Genomic DNA, 23,743 nt, shown 5'->3' on the forward strand with positions numbered 1-23,743 from the left:
TCCCTCCCCTATTTCCCCCCACCCGACCCCAGTGTGTAGTGCTCCCCTCCCTGTGTCCATGTGTTCTCATTGTTCAACACCTGCCTATGGGTGAGAACACTATGGGAACAAGCAGATATGAAGCCGGGGAGCAGATCCCAGAGATGCGGCTCACACACCAGCCCTGTTGGAGCAGACGGAGATTGTGTAAAAATGATGCGTTGTAACCTGTAGCAACAGGAGGGCAAATGGAGAAACATCACTGAGAAGTGGGATGCTGAGGAGAGAACTGGGAGCATGAGAGCAGTGAAAATCAAGCTGAAACCAGGTGGGAAGGAATGTAATTGAAAGTGGGAGAATTAGAGGGCTAGCTAGCATGTGTCCACCAAGGAGGGTAAGGAGAGCACAAGAAAGCAGGTCTTAGTCTTCATGATTAATCCAAATCCTTTCCCAAGAAAGCACTGTGTTTTCCTCTGAAGAGTCTGATGCCGGTGGCCTGAGTGCCCTGCTCCTCTCACCAGGACCTCTCTCCAGAAATCACCAGGATTGCCACAGGGTAGAATGAGAATGCCACAATGGCCCCAGAATAGCAGGGGGATATGTGACTATGTTTTTCACCCCACCAACATTACGTTTCCCTGGGAATGCACTAAGTGTGTGGGATGTATCCTCTGGGTCCCCACTTCTGAAAGCTTTAATCCCCAGTTCACACCTTTATCGGGGCAGTGATGAGCACCTTAAAAGGCAGACACTTTTCTCCCATCACCAGCCTGCGTATTGTGGGTGGAATACCAAATCTGAAAAAATAGCCCTCTGCAGGCTGCTGCCTTTGATTATTTCCTTCTCTGGGATGTACCCAACTCCAGGCAGTCTGCCCCTGACTTTCTCCTCATAAGGACCATTCAGTTGAAGATGCTGTGAGTGAATGGGACCCAGTAATTCAGAGCCTCCTGTCTCCATTTCAGTTTTCTGATCTCTCTCGACCCACACCAGTGGCTCCCTGCTGGTGGACTTGTCCCTGAGCGACAGATACATTCTTTCAGGATTCCAGTGCCTGATCCCATCAGCCATCCAATGCCTGTGTACTGTGGGAAGCCAATGGAAAATCTAGCAGTCTTGTAAAGACACAGATTACTTGCACATCTGTCAGGGTTTAGTTAAGTACAACTGACTAATTTATCTTGTAGAGTGAGATTTCCTCTGCACGTTGACTTGGCAATTTTCTCTGTTCAGAGAATGTTTAGAATAGATGGTGTGCATGGCAATAGAGAGAAAAAAAAAGAGGCTATTAATTTCCCATTTTCAAATGTGAAATTGACTATAGAGTGCATAACCTATTTCCTTCCAGAAAAAAAAAGGCCACATTCTCTCTGCTTAGAGCAGGGCAGTGTCAGAAAAGTGAACACCCAGTGCCCCTGAGGCTCTGAGTTGGGGCCCCTAAGCGAGATGGGTGGGCCTGCTCCTGAGGATCTGCCTCTGCACCTGGGCTAAGCCAGGATTCTCCACCTTCATAACAACTAAACAACTACCTTCCCTACTATTTGGGAACATAGCTTAGCAAGAGATGCTGGTTCCTGGCTGGTGGGGGCTTATCTTTTTTCTCAGCCCATCTTAAACAGCTGAGGGGAAGAAGTACAGGAACAGACTTGGATGTCAGAATATCATGATGACACTCCGGAATGTTAGCTAGCCCAGAATGATCACGAGCTTGATTCAGTGCCACCCAGCACAACAGCCTGCTGTGGTGGGAAGATTCTGCATCTGTGCTGTCCAGTGTGGAGGTCACTAGCTGTGTGGGGCTGTTGAATGCAGTGGTGCAACTGAGGAACTATCTATTTTTTTTAAAATTTGATTTTTAGAGACAGTTTCGACTCCTGTTGCCCAGGGTGGAGTGCAATGATGTAATCTTGGCTCACTGCAACCTCCACCTCCCAGGTTCAAGTGATTCTCCTGCCTCAGCCTCCTAAGTAGCTGGATCACAGACATGTACCACCATACCCAGCTAATTTTGTATTTTGAGTCGAGATGGGGTTTCATTATGTTGGCCAGGCTGGTCTGGAGTTCCTAACCTCAGGTGATCCATCCCCTCAGCCTCCCAAAGTGCTGGGATTAAAGGCATGAGCCACTGCAACTGGCCTTAATTTTAATTAATGTAAATAGCCATATATATGGCTAATGGCAGCTTACTAGATAACACAAGCATCTATTTTTGCTGATTTCTTATGTGGCTAAAGCCAGTTGTGTGTAGGTGGATTTGTTGTTGGTTTTCTAAATGCTGTGACGCTAGCCCTAGCGTTACCTATAAATCTTCAATTTAAGAATAGGAATAGCAATCAAAATCTTAGGTGGCACATACTGAGTAATTACCATATATCATGTACTTTGCTAAGAAATTTATATACATTGTCTGATGTATAGTTATATAACAGTATTATCCCAAGTTTTACAGATAAAGAGGCAGAGGTGCTGGAGGCTGACTTGTCTGAGGTCACCCAGCCAGTGAGTGGCAAAGCTGGGATTCATTCCAGCCAGCACGACTCCTGAGAAGTTATGCTTTGCTGCCTGTCGAGACATTTCTCAGTGCTGTTTCCTGGCTGGTGTTTTAAAATACAACCATACTCTGGTTGTTAAAGCAAGGCAGTGTCTTCAGGTCACTAAAAGCTGGGGTATAAACACTGGACACACATTTATTCCATGCTTTGCAGAGTATCGAGTCTGGATCCTACCTGGACAGAAGGCAGTGTTGTAGATGAGAGTCCTTAGGTTGCAAAGACCCAGTCAGGGCCTGGCTGCCTCTCCCCTAACGTGGAGAGTGGAGAAAGACCTTTTCTGCCTGAGCTCTGGGAAGTTGGGCTCTGCATCAAAGCCCTAGGGTGGGAAATGAGCTTGCCTGATAAGCACATGTGGATGAAAAAAATGAGGAGACGATCTGCATGGTATTATTTTCTTCTGGAGAAGTTTCACGTTGTTTTTTAAAAGGCAGGTAGATGAGAGCTGATCACCTTAAATCAGTCAGGCCTGTGTTGACTGAAGGCTAGCTTGGAGTTTTCCTGAGGCTGTGTCTACTCCTTTTTTGTCACTGTCCCTATGGCTTCCAGTGAAGACCCAGGGATTCCCCCTGGGCTCCCTCAGCACTGGTAGGTTTTGAGCCCTAATCTGCGTCTCTTCAGCACTATGAGACATTCAGAACTTGGTTGTGCCTTGTCACAGCATTTCTGTTTAACTCCTTAGCAGTCTGCTCCTGGAGCTTTAGAATTTGGGAAAAGTTACAAAAGCAGGGTTCTGTTCTTTGTCCCTTTTTACTCATTGAAATTTTGGCTCCTCAGATCTTTAATTTCTCTCTCCAGATGCTAAAGGCCCCAAACTCATTGCTGGGTTCTCTGGGTCTCGGTACCAGCCGACTGCCTGGACCCTTTGCTGGTTTTATCAGTATTCAGAATTAGCATGTGCCCTGAGGGGCTAGGGAAAGTCAACTTCCTTCTCTGCACCATTTTTTTTTTCCCTTTGGGATTTCTTTCCTCAAGTCTTATCACTCTACAAGACCTTCACTAGCTTGCACCCACATACTCACCTGACCACCCATCCATCTGCCTGGATTTTCTTGTTTTCAGGAGTGTCTGTCTGCCCCAGTGACTCTGTCTGACTCTTAAGAAATGAGCTAAATAGCTGTAGATGGGCTGAAAAGACTCTTTCATGGAAAAGGCATCCATCTGTTTATAGTGGAAAGTCAAGAACGAGGCCATAGGAAGGCTAGCAAAATAGGCCCAATCCACAAATCCAAACCTTGGGCTAAAGCAAAATTGAGCGTCTGCTATTACTAGGATCTTTTAGTGTCCTAGGCAGCCTCTCTCTAAGAGCATTGGCTATGCCTGTATGTTAATCTCTTGGCATGAGTTTAGTGCTAAATGTAATCTTTTCTGGCAAAACTGCAAGAGCAAGCTTTATGCGGTTAGCAAAGTTGGTGTGTGATGGTCTCCACAGGATGTGACACAGCTGTGAGACCACTGCAGCTTGCTTTCACAGCACGGAGGCCATCCAATTTCAGTTCAGAACAATGGCTGCTTGCCCTGGGAGTCTAGGGTCTCTTTTTGTCCGTCTCTTTATTTGTGCTAACAGCATCTTTGGGGTGTTGTCCAAGTAAGGTAGGAGTTATGTCGTGGTTGGATAGAAGGATTTGCTTTGAACATGGCTTTGCCAGTAGCCCTGCACACAGAGGGCAGAAAGCCCCCAGACTCATTGTCTGTTCTGCTTGCTTTTCTCTAGCCTGCACAGACAAGGAGTTGCGGAACCTTGCTTCCCGGCTGAAGGATTGGTTTGGAGCTCTTCACGAGGATGCAAACAGAGTCATCAAGCCTACCAGCTCCAACACAGCCCAAGGCAGTAAGATCATTTGACTTTTGCTCATTTATTTTAAATATCACATTTCAATTTATTAGACATTGTTTTAAGGTTAGCAATATCATTTGGGGGCAAAAAAAACCACTTACTATATTGAATATATACTTTGACTTTAAACAGGTCCCAAGAAAAAGAAGTTGGATTAAAAAATGTTTAGTAGGCTGGGTGTGGTGACTCACACCTGTAATCCCAGCACTTTGGGAGGCCAAGGTGGGTGGATTGCCTGAGCTTAGGAGTTCGCAACCAAGCTGGGCAACATGGTGAAATCCCATCTGTACTAAAAAAAAATACATATATATAAAAAATTAGCTGGGCATGGTGGCACCTATAGTCCCAGATACTGGGGAGGTTGAGGCAGGAGAATCACCTGAACCCGGGAGGTGGAGGTTGCAGTGAGCTGAGATCACGCCACTGCACTCCAGCCTGGGTGACAGAGCAACACTCCGTCTCAAAAACAAAAACAAAAATGTTTAGGCATTTTGGAAAAAATATATGATCTTACCATTTTAATGACCATAAGCATGCTGTGGTACATACTCTGAGGTTTTCTTCAGTGTCATATACGAAAGTGTGTGTGTATAATTACAAAGGTTGAATCATACTTTCCAGACTGTTTTATGAATTTTTACCATGTAGAAATGTGACTATGTTTTCATGTTGTGAATAGTATTCTGCTTTCTAATAGCTACACAGAATGCAGTTTATGGACATAACAACTTACTTAATTTGGTCTTTATTTAGGGACATTTAGGTTGTTACCAGTGTTAGGTTAGTAGAAGCAACACAGTAGCAAACATCTTTGGTGCTGTGACTTTGTGTACAATAGACCGCATATTATCTACCACAGAAACTCCCAGACAGGTGTCTCCTTTCCCCATCCATAACAGGCAGATTGCTCAAGGAGCCTCCCATTGGCGTCAGCTGCTGCGCTGGCAGAGACCATACTCAGCTTTGTCATAAGCTGCAGCAAACACTCAGAGTGGGCCCTTACATTTGCACATTGATGGAGTCTCGTTGATGCTTTTCATTCAAAGGCAGGGAATAGGTTTCTCCACACTGTGGCCAGTCAGCACAGAATAGATTACTAAACACCACAATTGTTTGGTACATGTAGTTTGGCCACAGCCTTTTCTATGTAGCCATTTTGATATTATTTGGTCAAAATATAAAAACATGTCATTTAAAATAGAGCATTTCACCTGATCCCACACTTGTCTGGGGTTTCTGAAAGTAATGCTCGTGGATGGAATGCAGTAGGTAAGAAGTTAGAGTAGCAACTGTTGAGATTGTCCAGAGGTTGACTAGCATCTGGTCTTCGGCCAAAACAAAAATGATCTCCCTAACTTTTAGTTATTCTTGGCTGCTCATAACCTTCCAGAGACATCAGTGGAGAACATCGATCCAGGGGGACAATTATTGAAATATTTGGGATCTTTTATCTTAAGGAAAAAACAGCATTTAAGTTCCAAAAGTGGTTCTTGGTGGTTGTATCTGTGGGAAAAGCAAAATAAGATTTTTTTCCCTGGATCCTCTAGGAGAAGCTGGACTTTTGGGTTTTCTGAACAACCTTTCAACAAAAAGCAGATTGATGTGAGGAGAACTGCTGCTTGCAGCCTCCAGTCTCTGGAGATTTCTCCAAAAGACCTGCCTTTGCCCAGAAGCAAATTGAGTCCCTGAAGAGGCTTTTTAGGTTTGATATCCTGAAGCAACTGGAGTGAAGGGAATGTCAAAGAATGATGCTTGGTTAGCCCACAAGGCCAGAGGAGTGAGTGGCGTTTGAGTCCAGGAGCTCTGAAGGGGAAGCCCGGGACCCTTGCTTGAACCTGTACTCTTGGGGCCAGCTAGAAGGGCTGCTCTCCTTTCCCCTGTATGCCAGGCAACCACGGATGTCAGATGAGGCACCACATTTCTAGCAGTGCTGCACCGGGCTTGACTTTTTGACTACTGCCCAACCAGATTGGCATTTCTTTTTGGAGACCAGTCAGCAGTAAACTCCTCTTTGTGTATTAAAATGTCAGTATTCTGTACAAAAGTGTAGAGCCGTGTAGAAAATTATCTCTTATTCAGCAGCCCCTGAGGACAGCGTTATCAAAGACTGATGACAATCATGATGTTCAAAGAAGGGGCCACGTTATGTCCCAAAGCCTCTCTGGAAAATAAAGGGTGTTTTAAAATGTGTTCTAAGATAATGAATACATTTAAAAATTGAAAGATTTTATGTTTAAAGCAATAGAGTTTGCAGCAGCTAGAAAACTTCTCCCAACATTTTTTTTTTTTAATCTAACGCTACATGCCTGTCATGCCTGAAGCTGCTGAAGGGGACAAGACAGTCTTTTCCCTCAGGGGGCCTATAGTCTGATTAACAAGCGTGGACAATGAGGGGAAGCACAGCGTTCTAAGAAAGCTCAGAGGAGGAGACGCTGCACTTATTTTATTGGCTTCTGGACAATGAAGACTTTTCTGCAAAGATGCTACCTGTACTCTAAAAAGAGTGGGTACACTTTGCTATATCCTACATTTCACTAAGCAGGGGTTCCTAGTGATGCACACAGAAACTTAATGACCAGGCTGTAGGCAACAGACCCCAGCAGGACCCCTTGCACTGCCCATCCCTAAACATGACACTGTAGCCCAACTGGATGGTCTCAGGACAGGAAGATCAAGTCAGGCAGAAGGCTAGCAGAGGAGTCATTGAGAATATGTAGGTTCTGGATTAAGCTTGCTGGGGTCTGAATCTCCATTCTACAATTGTATGACCTTGAGCCTTATTTTTTCATCTGTACAGTGGAGATGATGTGGCACCATTTCATAGGACTGTTACAAGGATTCAGTGAGATAATTAAGTGCAAAGTGCTTAGAAGCATGCTTTCTACATAGCAACACAGACGTTTGCATTTATCGGTATTCTAGAAAAATAAAACTAGTCCTGGAAATCCAGTTTATGGAACAGGAGATTTCGTGGCACCTTTGATTCTGAAGGAAAGATGAGTTTTAAATCTGGGGCATGTCTACAGTGGACTCAATATCCCGAGTGTTGAGCTAAGTGTTATTATTTTAGTGCATACAGTTTCCATTGTGGAAACAAATAATGTTTTAAGAAAGCAATGACTTCTCCCCCAGGGAAATAAGAAAGAAATTATTGTCTGAGTTGATTTGGATTCCATGTCATGGATCTCTTTAGGGGATTGAAGAAGAGAAGAGAGGCAGGCACCTGGCTTGTTTTGCCATTAATGTTCAGACTGCTTGGATTTAAAGGTCCTCTGGGATGTAATCAGTGCTTCTGGATTATGCTATATTGTTTCATTTCACTGCTATCCTTTTAAAGATATTCTGGTTTTTCAATTTTTTTTTGAAATATAAAAGCATAGTTTTTGGTATCATAAGCTATACTCCTCTTACTCATCATGTTTCTATTATTTCTTTTGGGCATACCCCATTTCAAGCAAATGAAAATACATATTTATATCACAGATACATTATCATTTGGGGATTTGTTCCCTTTAGAATATATTTTCCTCAAATGCTGACTTTTAAACTGTTTCACTTCAAAAATAAAACTCACAAAATATTCTAGAGAATCACTCAATCTGCATCCTGGGATGGAAACAGCCTTAGGAGGGGAGTGGGGTTGGGTCTTGGCATCTTCTTGGATCAGTGAGCAGGGAGGGAAGCACCAGGCTTGGTGGCAGCTGAGATGTGCCTTTTGCTTGGCAGGGTTTGACACCAGCATCCTACCCATCTGCAAGGACTCCCTGGGCTGGATGTTCAACAAGTTGGACATGAACTATGACCTCCTGCTTGACCATTCAGAGATCAATGCCATCTACCTGGATAAGTACGAACCCTGTATCAAGCCTCTGTTCAACTCTTGTGACTCCTTCAAGGATGGCAAGCTCTCTAACAATGAGTGGTGCTACTGCTTCCAGAAGCCTGGAGGTAAGGTGGGAGGGATACATGGGGTCCCTAGCCTAGGGCAGACTTGCTGGAATAGAGGAGGATCACATATGACTATGGAGAGGGCAGAGAGCCACAGTCAGACGATAAATAATTCATTCCATTTAATGCCAGGCCCAAAGTCTCATTTCTCCCAGTTTATTTCTGCTTTCAGTGTGGTGTACTAGAAAACCCAAGAGAATAAGTCAAGGAGTCAGTTACTTCTGCCTGTTCCTCCCTTTGGGAAAGTCTCTTCACTGTTTTTTCATCTATAAAATGGGTATAGAAACCTTCACTACATAATCCAAAGGTCATTGTGAGCTGTCAATGTAAAAAATACCTTACAAATGTAAGAGACAATGAAAATTATTCTCATTGAGAAAGCCACTTGTCAGTTTCTCTAGGGTAAATTCAGATTTATACTAAGTGTCCTACACAAGGTTATTTCAGTTATAAATAATCTCCAGCTAATGAATAAAAGAGGCAAAACTTGGGGAATAGAAGAAAAGATACTGGGGCATTTCAAAGTCAGGCAGGTTGGCTTGCAAGGGGATTCAGAGTAGGGACAGGAAGACTCTCAGGAAGCCAGTGGCAGGTGCTCTCACTTTGCCCCCCTCTGGCTGAGGAGTGCACCTACTATGGCAGTCACAGTTAATGGGACCAGCAGAGACTGGCCCACATCTGAATTCCAATCCCAAAACCCAGTGTGGGTCAGGTATTCAGGAGAACATATTACCACAAGCATAGCTGGCATACCCGACATACTCTGCCGCCAGGAAAGGAGGATAGCTGCTAATAGGAAAGTATTTAAGTTGTGTATATAAAACAACTATAATTTATGTTCTATGCATGTCTATATAGACAGTACACACAACAAAAAATGTAGGCATTATAAAAGGACATTCAGTGAAAAATAAGGATGTGTGTATGGGATTTCAAGATACGTTCTTAGAATTACTAGTCAAAAGGCCTTTTAAAATTGAGCAATATTTCCTACTTGACTTCACCTCCAAAGAGGCAACAATTTTTACTTTCACCAAAAATATTTGAGAATAGCTATTCTCTATGGTGTTGCCAAGCTTTCTGAGTTAGGCTGAACTTCTATACATATGAAACATTTGTAAAATGTCTATATGTTCTTTGTATATTTTTCTATCCGGTTCTTGTTTTTTTTAAGGAAATTGGAACTTTTCTGGACATAGATATTGCAACTATTTTTCCCAAATTTCAGTTGATGCATTTTTGCTAGGGAGAAATTTTAAGATAGTCAAACTTCTCCCTATTTTTTTGGCTTCTAAGACGCCATAAAGCTTAGAAAGGTATTCCTCACTTTATGTCTTATGTTTTCTTCATAAGAGGAAACCTTTTGTTTTTGTTGCTCACTTAAATTCTGTATCAGTCTAGATTGTGTATGTTTACATAGTCAGGCAGGCTCCCAGCCTCCCTGACAGCCCTGGAGATGGTCATCCAGTTGCCCTTTTCTCATTTATTAACTAATCTATCTTTTGCCCTTCAATTTGAAATGTGGCTTTTATGTATTCAAACTATTAATAAGTCAGTTTTAGACTTTTAAATCACAGTTGTTTTATAATATGTTTTAATATCTGGTAGGACCATCCTTTGCTGCCGTTAATTTTGTTTTTTAGAATTTGTCTGGATATTAACATGTTTCTTTCCCTCTGTGAACTTTAGCATGAGTTCACCCAATTAAAAATGGTTTCTATTGGTATTGTTTTTAGTATCAGACAAAATTAGATTAATCAAGTAAAAATCAATAGCTGTATGATATGGAATCATTTTGTCTTAGAACAGGATCTATCAACCAGTGGTGTTACATTTCAAAATTTTGTTCTAACAATTATTGTACTTTCCTTGAATTTATTATTGCTACCATTGTAAATGAAAAAGGTTGTTTTTTTTTTTGTTTTTTTTTTTACATTATACTCCCTCCCTGGTGGTTGTTTCAACATCGATTTTATTCCATCTACCTTACAAAGCTCTTGTTTTATTTATACGTTATTGCAGTTGGTTTGCTGGATTTTTCAGGTATGCAATCATACCATCTGCAGATAGTGATAATTTTTCTCTTTGTTTTTAATTTTATACCTCATTTCTCTTTTCTAATTATATCTGTTAGTATCTAAAATCAATGTTAAAATAATAGCCATTTAAAAATTTTAGTAAATACTTGTAGTGATTTTCAGCATTAAGTCTAGTGACAGCTTTAGGTTTGAATTCATATTGTATCATGTGATTTTTAGCATGGCTTCCTTACAACACAGAGCCTGTGTGTTAATGCTTTACCTGGAGGTAACAGTGCCAGGTCCTGAGAGTAAAGCTACGTACTGCCTTAACCAAGAGTCAGAGCTGGTCACCTGGCCTCATGGTACGTCTCTGGATAGACTACCCTTACTCTTGCGGTTGCTGAAAGCCAGAACCCCTACCTGTGGCACAGCATCCAGGACTGTCATAATAAATGCTACCTTTTATAATACAGATGAAATTTGTTTCTCCTTTCCTTTGATGTTTTCTGTTTATGTATTTCTCCTTTACTCTGAAAGCATCTTAAAACAAAAAGTCAACAAAATATATTTTACTAGCAGCTTCTCTCATGGAACAAGCACCAAGACCAGGTAGCATTGTGCAAGGTAGGAGTTGTAAATAGTTGCTCAGATACTTTATATGCAAGTGTGGGGCCTGTAGAAGGAGGCAGTATCAGCCAAATATAAGAGCTTAGAGAACCAGAACCCCTCTGCCAAGGACAGGAGAACCATGAACCACAAGGTCTGCCAAGGCAAGTCATGGTAAACTCTGAAGAACAAATGAGGTCACTTTTCATTTTGTTTAGAATGGAACTAACTGCTTTTCCATGACATGCATTTTGCAGCTGAGGACCCAGAGGCTGGAACAGGTGAAGAGACCTGCTCAAAGTAACCAGCTGGGAAGTGGCAGAGCCTAGATGTCAAGCCTCATCACTGCCTCTCCAGATCTCTTCTGTATCTTCATAATTGTCCCTTGGCTTCAAGAGATTAATTTGTGTTTTACTTTCATAGGGGTAGCGAACCGTGAGGTCTGAAGTAACCATTCCTATCCATCCGCTCCTACAGCAAAACCTAGGCTACATAAGCGTTTGTCACCTCTGATTAGTTTGTTTGTGGATTTGAAACACTTCCCCACTAATAAGCCTTGGCTGATTACTTCCTCCCTGATAGACAGGAAAAAGTCTGTTACACTACCTAGTAGATACTTGATATTTGCTTGAGTTGGCACTAGAAAGAAACAAACATTTCTATACAATGCAAGTAGCCCCCAAATGCTATTTTAAGTGTGTTGTGGTATGAGGTTTGTTTTGTAATTAGTCACACTAATGGCCTGAATTTGTTTGTTGTATAGTAACAGCATATGAAACAATTCCCCTCCCAGGTGTGTCATTGTCTACATTTCACGTCAAGAGTGAAGTCAATCATTAGAGATTATATTCCATGCCATCTGGAAATTGACTTCCAGAAATTATTTTTTAGGTCTCCCTTGCCAGAATGAAATGAACAGAATTCAGAAGCTGAGCAAGGGGAAAAGCCTGCTGGGTAAGTACAATTTCTTCACTCGTTTAAACAACTAATTAAACCAGCCATGTCCCTTATAATGATCAGCATGACAATGGTTATTCAATTAGGGCTAGTGTTTCATGAAAGAAATGCCTTGTTTTACCCCCAGGCAGAGCTCTTCCAGGCAGCTGGACATAAACAGAGGACTGGCTGGCTGGTTAAGAATTGCTGTGTGTTCCTTCAGCAAGAAGAGAGTTCCGCCAGGGCTGGACTCTAGCACCATCCCCACTGCTAACTCCTCCCTCATCTTAGGCTAAAACAAATCTTGGCTTTTTTTTTCCAAGTAAAATCATTGAATGGTGCTCTCAAGTGCTCTTTCCAGTGCTAAAACTATAAGGTCTAAAAATTATAGCATTTCCTCTGTTCCCTAGATAGGGTTATCTGTTGAAGGAAAGAGATGAGCTGTCCTCTCTTCAGAATTGATCAGACAGGGTTGAACAACATGCATGTGCTTTAGCCTATTTCTACCTCCACCTAATCCCTCCAGGAACGTATGCAGGTATGCAGGCTGTTTAAACACAATGGAAGCAAGTGGGTTGTATGAATATGTGTTCTCCTAACATGCAAATCTTGCGGGCCTCTCAAGGGGCTAAAGAGCTCCCAGCCTGCCTTTCTCCAGCATGTGGAGGAAGTCCTGGCATTTGTCATAGAAACATTGGAAATTCTCATTGGTTTGCTGAAGAAAGGAAGAGTCTGCTTTGCTTTCCTTTCTTTTAAAAAAAGAGGTGTCAGCTGTAACAGTTATTCAGAATTATTCCTGTGAAGCATTCAGAGGCAGGTGCATTCCCTAAGCAGCCTGCCATTTCAGAATTTCTCTGTTTATTTGAAGGAAATGGGCAAGTTTTCTTGCAGATTGTCTAACGTAGGCAGTCTATGAATTCCAGTGATTTCTCCTCTTATGATTTTTTTGAGTTACCTCAAAATGCATATATTCTCTTCCTTTGACTTTTGGCTTTTGATGACTTCCCCAAAGTCATGATTTTGAACTCCTTGGGTCTACATTCTTCTCATGAGTAAAAGGACGTAAAGATATATTTCTGGTCTGAAGGCAAAGTGGCCGGATCCCTCCTCCATAGGTTTTTCCAGTGCAAGAACTTGTGTTTATTGATCTAATTTCTCCCTGTGGGATATTATTTTGAGTGAAATACCTATGATCTACAGGTGGTTGAAGAACTAGTACACTGCCGTTTATTAAACCTTGATTTATGCAGTATAGATATCTTATACATTGCCTCATTGTTAAGGGTCACCTGTGATTAGATGTCTCATATTCCATTTACCCCACTGCATGTGAATGAAATGCCTACCTTTCTCCTAAAATAAACTTCATTTTGTTTTAAAGCTTGCTTTATCACATTTCCCACATATGGGGATTACTCCAGCTGACTCAGAAAGAAATGCCATTTATTTGCTTACAAATTCTTTATATGTTCAGGGGCATACAGATTCAAATAAATAAAACAATAACAAATTATTATCAGCTATAATTATTGCATCGTAGATTTAGAGCAGCACCTGCTTCTTGGCAACCTCGGAGCTCAACCCAATTTTTTTTTCGGTCCAAGGAGGAGCCAGCTATCTACATGTTCTCTTTGTAAGCAGCCCTTGATTGAAAACCTGTTCACAAATCTCTTTTTGGGCTATTGACAACATCTACTGCTCTTTGAAAACTAATGTGCAGTGGCTTATACTCCTTAATAAGAGGGTGGCCATCACTAAGTATCCAACTGTGGCATCAGCAGCCCTTCCTAAGTGGTAGCTATAGTGTTCCATGGTCTCATTTCATCTCTGAGAGTGTGGTCATCTTGGTATAGCCTGGTAGTAGCGTGTTCTAGACTAGACCCTAGAGTCAGCTGGGTCTAGGTTTATGTCTTGACTTAAAATAGGAGAAATCTGTCGCCTGCCCCCCTTATTTATTTATTTTTTTTCTGGGATTGTTCCACTAAATAAAAGGTAAATTGGAAAATGTAAGCACGCTTACAAAACTCAGAAACAAAATTAGGACATAGAAAGCCACAGTGGTAGGCAGGAGCCTCTGTTTTCAGGAGGCTGATACGGATGGTGTTACCACCCAGGTTACACAAAGAGGAAGAATTCTTCCATACAAGATGCAATCTCACTATCATGAAACACACACCCCCTGTAAGGAAAACCAAAGCTAAAAACTGTTATAAATAAAGATTACCCACAGCACAATGAGAATCAGATTGACATCAGACTTACTGTTGACAATGCTGACTTACGAAGAGAAAATATCTTCAAAGTGCTGAGGGGAAATAACTATGAACCTACAATTTAAAATTTATCCCAATGATCATTCAAGTGTAATGGCAGAGATACTCTGAAACCATCCAAGATTCAGTCAGCTTGCTAACCACAGACTCACTTAAATATCTCTAAAGGATTTATTCTACCAAACAAATGATCCCAGAAGGAATTATTCAGATGCAATAATGAAAAAGAAATGACATGCTTCTAACTCTAAATAAATACGACCAAAAAAATAGTTTTATAGCAACCTAGAATTAAAATTCCAGACAATTGGGGGAAGTGAGAAAAAGGTGGTAAGAATGTGTGAAGCTTCTAGTTTGTTCATGAAAAAAATGAATATATAGATTAACTGTAGATCTTACTGGGGAAAACTATGCTCCTCTGTGGAAAATATGAATAACCATAAGAATATTAGAATACATAGTGTTTAAACCTATAGAAATAAGACAAGATATAAACAAAATTTGATTTCCATAGAAGGCAGGAAAAATGGTAAGTAGAAAACAGATATGGTGGCAGAGATAGGAGTAAGCATTTCTATAATCACAATAAATGTGAACAGGCCAAACACATTTATTATTATTGATAAGTATTTTAAAGGAGAGTTATATGAAAATAATTCCACAAAAAGTTGAAATTAAATGAGGGTAAATACTCTTTTTTAAACAACATTAATGTCTGACACAGCATATCTGTTTTTTACAACACAGTCATCTTGCTGAAATATCCCTTTTACTATATGCCAGCAGTTGCTGTGTAGACATGCCTTGCTTAATGACAGGGATAGGTTCTGAGAAATGTATCATTAGGTCACTTTGTCATTGTGTAAACATCATAGAGTATACTCACACAAACCTAGGTGGTATAGCCTATTGCTCCTAGGCTACAACCCTGTACATCATTTTATTATACTGAATACTACAGGCCATTGTAACATAATGGGGATTATTTTTATATCTAAACATAGAAAAGGCAGTGTAAAAATATGTTGTTGTAGTTTATGGAAACATTGTCACACATATACAATCCACTGTTGACTAAAGAATGGAATAGAACTGTAAGGGGGATTTATATCCACAGTGGTCTTCAGAAACTTTGACATAACTCTTCTTGAAACAAACAGTTCAAGTAAACAAAGATTTGTTAGCATTCACACTTATATTTGTATTCCTGAACCTAGCCATTGAATCCAGTCTTTCAAACACACACAAATATTTGCCACAGACCATATCACAAAAGAAAACTCAATAAATTTCAAGCAAATGATCACAGATCAAACCTACTGACCACAACAACAGAAGTAAAATATGAGATTACTAAACCCCATACATTTGGTTTCATAAATAAATATTGATCAAAGATGAGTGTAAAAACTACAAAATATTTAGAAATGAATGAAAATGAAAGCATGGTGTACCAAATACATAGGAAGCAACTAAAGTAAACTTAAGAAAACTTCATCACTTTAAATGCATTTTTTAAAAAAAGACAAAAATGAAATTAACTGAATTTTCAACTCAAAAAGCTTTAAGAACAACACAAAGTGAATAGGACTAAGGCAGACAACAGTGAAGTAAAACTTAAAATACCATATCAGAGATAGTTTTTTGAATAAACTAATGACATAGACAAATTTGTGACAATATAAAGACGTGAAAAGGCTCAAATAGTGACGAATTTAAATGTGCGATATAAGCTCAGTTATAGAATACTGTAAATTGTGGTTCTCAAACTTACAAAAACCTAGATGAAATGGATACTATCATTTACCAAATTTTGGTAACAGAAGACCCAGGTAAATCAAAACCAGGAAATTAATCAAAATGCTACTCTCACCCCCCTCAAAATGGGCACCAAGCCCAAGATATTTTTATGGACACATTCTCATTTTGTAAAAAATGTCTAGAGTATACCTGAATCATTTTATGAATTAAGAACATCAATAGAAACAATGCAGAAAACACAGAAATAAAATTATATGCCTCAATCACTGTATTAGTCCATTTTCACACTGCTATGAAGAAATACTCGAGCCTGGGTAATTTCTACAGAAAAAAGAGGTTTAATGGACTCACAATTCCTCATGGCTGAGGAGGCCTCACAATCACTGGGGTGTAAGGCAAGAGCACAGGTGCAGGGGAACTGCCCTTTACAAAACCATCAGATCTCATGAGACTTATTCACCATCACAAAAACAGCATGGGCAAAACCTGCCCCCATTATTCAGTTACCTCCCACAGGGTCCCTCACATGACACTTGGGGATTATGGGAGCTACAATTCAAGAGGAGATTTGGGTGGGGACACAGCCAAAACATATCAATCACTTAGTGACATATTTGTAAATTTGTGCCACCGGTAATCCATCTTGTTAAAAGTATGTAAACCATAAAAACCATATGATTTTCTCACGTTAAACATGTAAGTAATAACAGTAGTGCCCATTCAAGATTTAAAGGGAAAAATTCGTACTAATCAAAGAAGGAATAGAAGGAATTTCGCTTAACCTTGGGCACATTGTTTAACTCCAGTTTATCACTTCTTTTGTCTGTAAACAGGGAGATAGTAATAGCAACACCTTATGGTGATATTGGCATGGCTTGATGAAATAATGCAAGTAAAGCACTTAGCTATTATTACCTCTTTCTTACAGTCTAGAAGACAGTGACAAGGAATGGCTTGGAACTGTGTGATCCATGGACTGGTATAGTTCATAGAACATTTGTTACTAGTCATAGTTAATGCATATGGAAAGTTTTATAGCAATGTCACTTTATGTGGTTGCGCAAAGTATTGGTAATGCTGGACTTGATATTTACTAGCAGATGCCTTGGGAAGATTACTTAATTCTCCTAGACCTCAGTTTCCTATTTATTAAAAGGTAGCAATGGTAAGTATCTCTTAGAGTTGTGGGGATAAGAGATTGCACAAATATATGTATATGTGCACATGGATTAGATCAGTGCCCAGAATAGAAGTATCATTCCTGTTTAAAAACTAAGCTCCTTAGAACTCAGTGCATTTGGGCTCCCAAAGGTTAAGGGCCCTGTAATCTTGACTAAGTAATAGCCAACCATCCCTATCCTCTGCTGCTGGCCCTGCAGCAGATATTTTGACATGTGAGCCCTCTTTCCTGTGTTGTGGGGCATAAACCCTGAGTATCTCTGCACATCTCTGATTAAAGTTGTACCTTTTGTTCCCCCAGGGGCCTTCATACCTCGGTGTAATGAGGAGGGCTATTACAAAGCCACACAGTGCCATGGCAGCACGGGGCAGTGCTGGTGTGTGGACAAATATGGGAATGAGTTGGCTGGCTCCAGGAAACAGGGTGCTGTAAGCTGTGGTGAGTAGGCCCTCCTGCATCAGCCCCACAGTGACCTGGCTGACCTGTGGGTCCTCACTGTGTAAGGATCTCCACAGAAGAATGACGAGAGGTAGCTCCAGTCTATATTGAGTTTATAATGGTGATACAGTAACCCTGAAATCACATGAACTCACATGTCGCTAGCTTGGCAAGTGGCAGGAACTCACTATGCCCAGAGAAGGGAGTCAGACAGAACTGCTGCAGGCAACGAGCGACTTCGGCTGCCTTCACTTCTTATTTAGGGTTGTAAACCTCCTGGGAAGGTAGGAGCATCTCAAGAATTCTAGGACTCTTATGAGAACATAGTTTGTAATCTGTGCCTGTAGATTGACCTCAGTGGGGCAGGGATGTTTCCGTGTTTAGAAAGTAAACTGCTGGTTTTACCCACAGTTAAGTCACATGCAAAGGGAAAACTGCTGACATGGGATATGTGATATAAATGGAAACTAACCTCAATGCTTGAATCTTTCAGAAGAGGAGCAGGAAACCTCAGGGGATTTTGGCAGTGGTGGCTCTGTGGTCCTGCTGGATGACCTAGAAGATGAGCGGGAGCTGGGACCAAAGGACAAAGTGGGGAAGCTGAGGGTGCACACCCGAGCCGTGACAGAGGATGATGAGGACGAGGACGACGACAAAGAGGATGAGGTCGGGTACATATGGTAGTGCCCGCAAGAAAGAGGACACAAGTTTTGCACAAAATTGCAAGTCAAATCCTATTCTTGCATTTGTATCTGAGACTCCAAGGCACCAAGGTCTCTTCTCCATTGTTCCTCTCTATACCCGACCTAAGGTTTGGAAGACAACTGCTTGTTCCCAGAGGATTCTGATTTTTGCATATGTTTGTATGGGAGAAAGAGTGTTGCGTTTTGTTGCTGTTTATTTTTTGGATAGGGAAATGGCCGATTAACTAGAGCCTCCTTCCCTCCTGTGAGATTTTTCCAACAAGCATGTGATTTATGTGGAATTCTGACAGTGCAGGGAGCCCCCACCCTCTTAAACGTCAAAGACCCTTTTGGTTACCCACACTGGTGGTTATTACAGCATGGTTCCCAGCCTTACAGTGTCTAAGTGCTTTTCTTGTGTCCTGTAGATGTTGTGAAAAAGAAAAAAAAAAACACACACACACACACACATACCACACTGTACATTTCCCCCCTGCCACTTATTACTCCTCGTGTTTATTATTAAAAATTTGTTTTTTCACATCATTCTATCTGGCTTCCTATAAACAACAGCCTTAATTCAGTTAAGACTCCCTTTGGGGAATTCATTTTATAAAAAATCAGTGTCTGGATACTTCTCTGTACATGCATAAATACGCATGCATGTATAGAAAGACTGTGTGTGTTCTTTGCACACACACACATACCTCTCAGAAAAAGTGTTTGACTATCTTAAAAATTCACCTGAGAAACAATTATAAATTTGTCAGCTTGTCCAGACTGGAACGAAATTTCTAGAATAAGAAATTTGTATCAAAGTCCTTTTTTGCACTAACGGTTGGCACTTGTAGCCTGCAGGCTGAGGAGGTCTCTTCTGTGTGCATCAGCAGTTACTGAAAGCCTCTGATTGAGAAAAAACCTCCGTCTGCCTAAATCACTTTTCTCACAGAAGCCATGTGACTCCCACACAACATGGGCCGCTTCACAAGCCATCATCTCTTTCATTTCTGCTCCAAGCGCCCTTGGCTGCAGCCGTCCTGTCTGCCACAGGTTCCTTCCTTCCTTACCTACTCAAGGGCTTTTTCTAAGGCATGCACACATATCCCCTGTTCTCTGAGAGGAGAGTACCATGGTGTTCCTTAAGAGAAGAAAATTTCTAATTCTGAACTCAATGTTTTGCTTTTACTCCCTTTCTACTGACAAATCATAAGGGCACAAAAGCTGTACAGACTTTTTCTTAACCACACAAAGAGTCCCAAATGGAGGCCTACAAAGAACATCATAATAGCACATGGAAGCAAACCCTGGGTTTTAAAGAGCAAATTCTGTCCCCCATCACTCCCCGTAAGTTACAAGATACTGATGAAGAAAGTTCGTCACCATAGTGTTTGTTTTAACTAAACTCACTGGAGTCTAGTTCCAAATTTGGTAGAGTCATCATCTCAACATTCCTTAGAATTTCTTTCCCTATCCAGCTGACCCAAGATACAAGTACCAAAGACTAGTCTCTGAAGTTCCCCATTTCACTCAGTACCAGTCCATAAGCTCCTGCCTTACCTGGCTTTCATCTACCAGGATGCCCTAATCAGAATCAACCACCCAAGCAAGGCTCTCTGGCCCATATATCTGTCTCTTGCTTTCCCCCATGAACTTCAGTCTGTCCACACAAAAGCCACATGAACTCAAGCAAGAAGTATGTTCAGCCAAAACATCATAGTGGCAGCTGACCAATCCCCCACCCCAAACTAACCATTTCGATGTACCAACCCACCTTAAATTAACATGTTCCAATGCTTGCATTGGCTGAATAAAGTGGCATTAGTTGGTCTTTCTTAGCTACGAAATGAACATACTTGATATAGCAAAGTCCTTTGGCTTCGTAAATAACCCTGAGGTTTTATACAGCTAGTGCTCGACTTACGACCACGATTGGTTCCAACAGACCGGTCGTAACACGATTTGGTCTTAAGTTGAGTAGGCTATATGCACGTGGAGATGGTAGTGCTGCCGGAAGCTGGTCCGCACTGTCGTATGCCCAGCTGGGCAACGTTTGCGCTGCCAGATGCGGAGCAGTCGTGGCTAGCGATTGTGGTCGTAAAGTCGAATGGTTGTAAGTTGCATACGTTGTAAGTCGATCAATACCTGTACTTACTTTCCCCAGAGACAGACCATAGGCAAGCTCTATATTGGGATCTCAACTCCATCACCTTTGTTTCAGTATTTTTTCTTTCTTGAACAAAACTAAGGTAATTTAGAAAGCAGGTACTTAATTGCAACAAAATTAAAGTATATTAAAAATCAAGACATGTTTTAAAATCCCAGTTTAGATCATCAAAGAAAACCATTGTTACTATCTCCTTTGAGTTTAGACAAATGTACAAGAAAACAAATTGAAATTGAAAAATTGATTTCACTTAGAAAAACTAGGAGCAGGGTGAACCACTAATTTTAATTTGCCTGATTATCTTATGACAAGTATCAAATTAAGATGACACTTAAAGATCCTTAGCATTAACTTAATGATGGAGAAGAGAGCTCAATAGATCATTCCCAGTAAGGTAATGAGATGACATTTTCAGAGACATTCTAAGAAGATAATTCATTAAAATATTAAATACAAAGCCCTCCTCAAACTGGAACCCCCAAATTGATGGAGCCACTTTAATAATACTTTTCATGCCTCACTTTGACATGACAGCATTAGATTTTTAAAAGACCTTTAATACTTTCCGTGAGTACTAAAAATTAGAATGAGTTACCTTATCCTTAGAAGTAGAATGTTTGCTTTCTTCTTTTTGGAAAGAGACCCCCAAAAAGCCCACTGGTACCAGTGACAGGGAGTCACTTGTACAGTGACCAAGTACACATAAAATACTGATTAAAAAATAGTATCATAATAATCCAGTCCCTTGTCTGATACAAATATTAAGCTGAACCCTCACTAACTCACTTTTGAAAAGTTCTTAGTGAATAGCTTCATTCTTATTCCATAAACAGCTCTTTTAATACAATTTCCTTGGCATCCAAATTAAATCCCAGAATTTTGTTCCACCATGGTTAGTTGTTTGCCATCAGAATGTATTATTGTTTCTACCAATATTCTAGGCATGAGAATACCTTAATACTGAGTTGGAGGTTTTGTATCTTGTTTCTTCTCCTTTACGACCATTTTCTTACCCACAGTAGCAAATGACAATGTGTCTGTCCAGGTCTGCCCCCTCCACTCGCATTTTTTCTTGTTATCTTGACCACACTGTACAGTAACATTCAAGAGCCCGTTCTGCAGTGGGTGGTTTTGGTCTTTTTATATACCTTTTTCTCAAAGTCACTGATGTTTGTCCCTGTTCAATGTGTAGCATTGTAATGAGAGCCCATCTAATCCTGAGTGTCAGTTTGTTGTCCCTATTGTAGATGAAATAGTGACGTAGCAAAAACCTAGTAAATTCTGAATGCTTTTCCACGTAGACTTATCTGGAATGTGAACACAACTCTTTGGTTAATAGTAAATGCTTAACTGTAGTCCTGAGTAGGTGCATTTCTGTCTGTCTCAATAAATTTTACTTTGTCTGCAACATCTGAGTGTTTGTAATTCACTGGGCAGTATGTGCATTCAGCACGCACATCCCGCATGCAATCACTATGGAACGGTATGAGCACAAAAGAGGATAACCAACAGGCTCTGTCAGGACTTCCGATTGTGGTAGACAGGTCTGCCTGCAGGTAGTCTGGCCTGGTACCTGCAGCACCCCTGGCACATGCATGCCCTATGCCTGCTCAGTCTAGAACAGGGGTCCCCAAACCCTGGGCCACAGACCAATACTGGTCCATGGCCTGTTAGGAACCTGGCTGCAGAGCAAGAGGTGAGCAGCAGGTGAGCAAGTGAAGCTTCCTCTGTATTTATAGCCACTCCCTGTCACTTACATTATTGCCCGAGCCCCGCCTCCTGTCAGATCAGTGGTGGCATTAGATTCTCAAAGGAGTGCAAACCCTCTTGTGAACTGCGCACACCAGATATATAGGCTGCATACTCCTTATGAGAATCTAATGCCTGATGATGTGTCACTGTCTCCTATCACCCCCAGATGGGACTATCTAGTTGCAGGAAAACAAGCTCAGGGCTTCCACTGATTCTATATTATGGTGAGTTGTAGAGTTATTTCATTATATATTAAACTGTAATAATAAAGTGCACAATAAATGTAATGCACTTGAATCATCCTGAAACCATCTCCCTCCCCCTGAGGTTGATGGAAAAATTGTCTTCCATGAAACCCATCCCTGGTGCCAAAAAAGTTGGGGACTGCTGGTCTAGAACCACTCACCTGAGTCCTCCTTTTGGCGGCCTTTGCCTATCTAAGGCTCCAACTTCACTCCTTACCTATCAGATTTCACTCTTGTCATCCTGTTTAAAGTTTTTAAACTCTGCTTATCCCTTCCCTCCCCCGCCAGTTATTCTCTAATTCTCTGAAAAACAAAAAACAACAACACAACCCACCTCTCTTCCCTTTATGGGGACCCTAGGGTCCCCTCTGTTCTGGAATATAACAGATTCTTGTTGAACATCAAAGTCAGAAAGCACTCAAATTGGTATGGGAATTATTTCCGTTTCCCCTCTATCCACATTTGGGCCAGTGTGTCTATGACTTAATTATACCCTCAGTGAGTAATTTTGCCATGAGCTGAGGTAGAAACTATCTTATGAATAATTCCACTCCTTTGCCCTCTGGACTAGATTTTACAGACAGTTTACAGATTGACAGTTCAAGAAAAGGTGCTTCGTAAATCCGCAAAATAACCAATGTCAGGAGAACAAGGGCCAATGTGATGTCTCCAAGGTAGTTAAGGGCACATTAAAGAATTGTTGGCATTTGTGAACACACTTCAGATTCCTCTCAAATCAGCAGTTAAACCCCAACCACTGTTGTGGATGCCATATTAGTTTGTTGAAGGCCAAGACTAACGAACGCAAGAACAATTGGAAGCCAGTTCTCCAGCTTTGGTTACAGAGCTGACCATAAAAGTCACACTACTTTCTCAAATTTCTTAGTGGTAAGATTTGCTTTGATATATTGACTTAAAGAAAAAGACTTAAAAAATTTATTCATTCAACAAACCTTTATAGATTAATTGGTAGGTGTATAGATTTCACTCTGTTGGATGGATAGATGCCACCATGGGCAGGAAACATAGTTCTAGGAATATAAAAGTGAGTGAGATCTGGTGCCTGCTTGAAAAAGTTATTACCACCTTGAACAAGACAAACAAATAATTGTTGAAAAAACTAGGTGGAGGCTGGACGTGGTGGCTCACACCTGTATCCCCAGCACTTTGGGAGGCTGGGGAGGACAGATCTCTTAAGCCCAGGAGTTTGAGACCAGCCTTGGCAACATAGTGAAACCCTGTTTCCACTAAAACACACAAATTAGCTTGGCGTGGTGGCAGGCACCTGTAACCTCAGATACTCAGGAGGCCGAGGCAGAACAATTGCTTACATCCAGCGGGTAGGGGTTGCATTGAGCCAGGATCATACCA

The 23,743-nt window shown here is 41.1% G+C and overlaps 1 protein-coding gene across 2 annotated transcripts in view; it reads left to right on the forward strand.

Annotated features, from left to right (window-relative positions):
* Positions 1–19,379, forward strand: part of SPOCK1 (SPARC (osteonectin), cwcv and kazal like domains proteoglycan 1) — a 525,291-nt gene extending 505,912 nt beyond the window's left edge. The window contains exons 7-11 of one of the 2 annotated variants that reach the window (XM_017500969.2): positions 4,243–4,359; positions 8,092–8,313; positions 11,832–11,894; positions 17,391–17,528; positions 18,022–18,647. In XM_017500969.2, coding sequence (XP_017356458.1) covers positions 4,243–4,359; positions 8,092–8,313; positions 11,832–11,894; positions 17,391–17,528; positions 18,022–18,212 — 731 coding nt within the window. In that variant the 3' untranslated portion in view covers positions 18,213–18,647. Of the gene's footprint in view, positions 1–4,242; positions 4,360–8,091; positions 8,314–11,831; positions 11,895–17,390; positions 17,529–18,021 lie in introns of both variants that reach the window. The other variant, XM_017500971.2, reaches the window with a different exon arrangement.
* The last annotated feature ends 4,364 nt before the right edge of the window (positions 19,380–23,743 follow it).

The sequence above is a fragment of the Cebus imitator genome, unplaced genomic scaffold (genome assembly GCF_001604975.1).
Source record: "Cebus imitator isolate Cc_AM_T3 unplaced genomic scaffold, Cebus_imitator-1.0 Scaffold274, whole genome shotgun sequence".
Lineage (NCBI taxonomy): Eukaryota > Metazoa > Chordata > Mammalia > Primates > Cebidae > Cebus > Cebus imitator.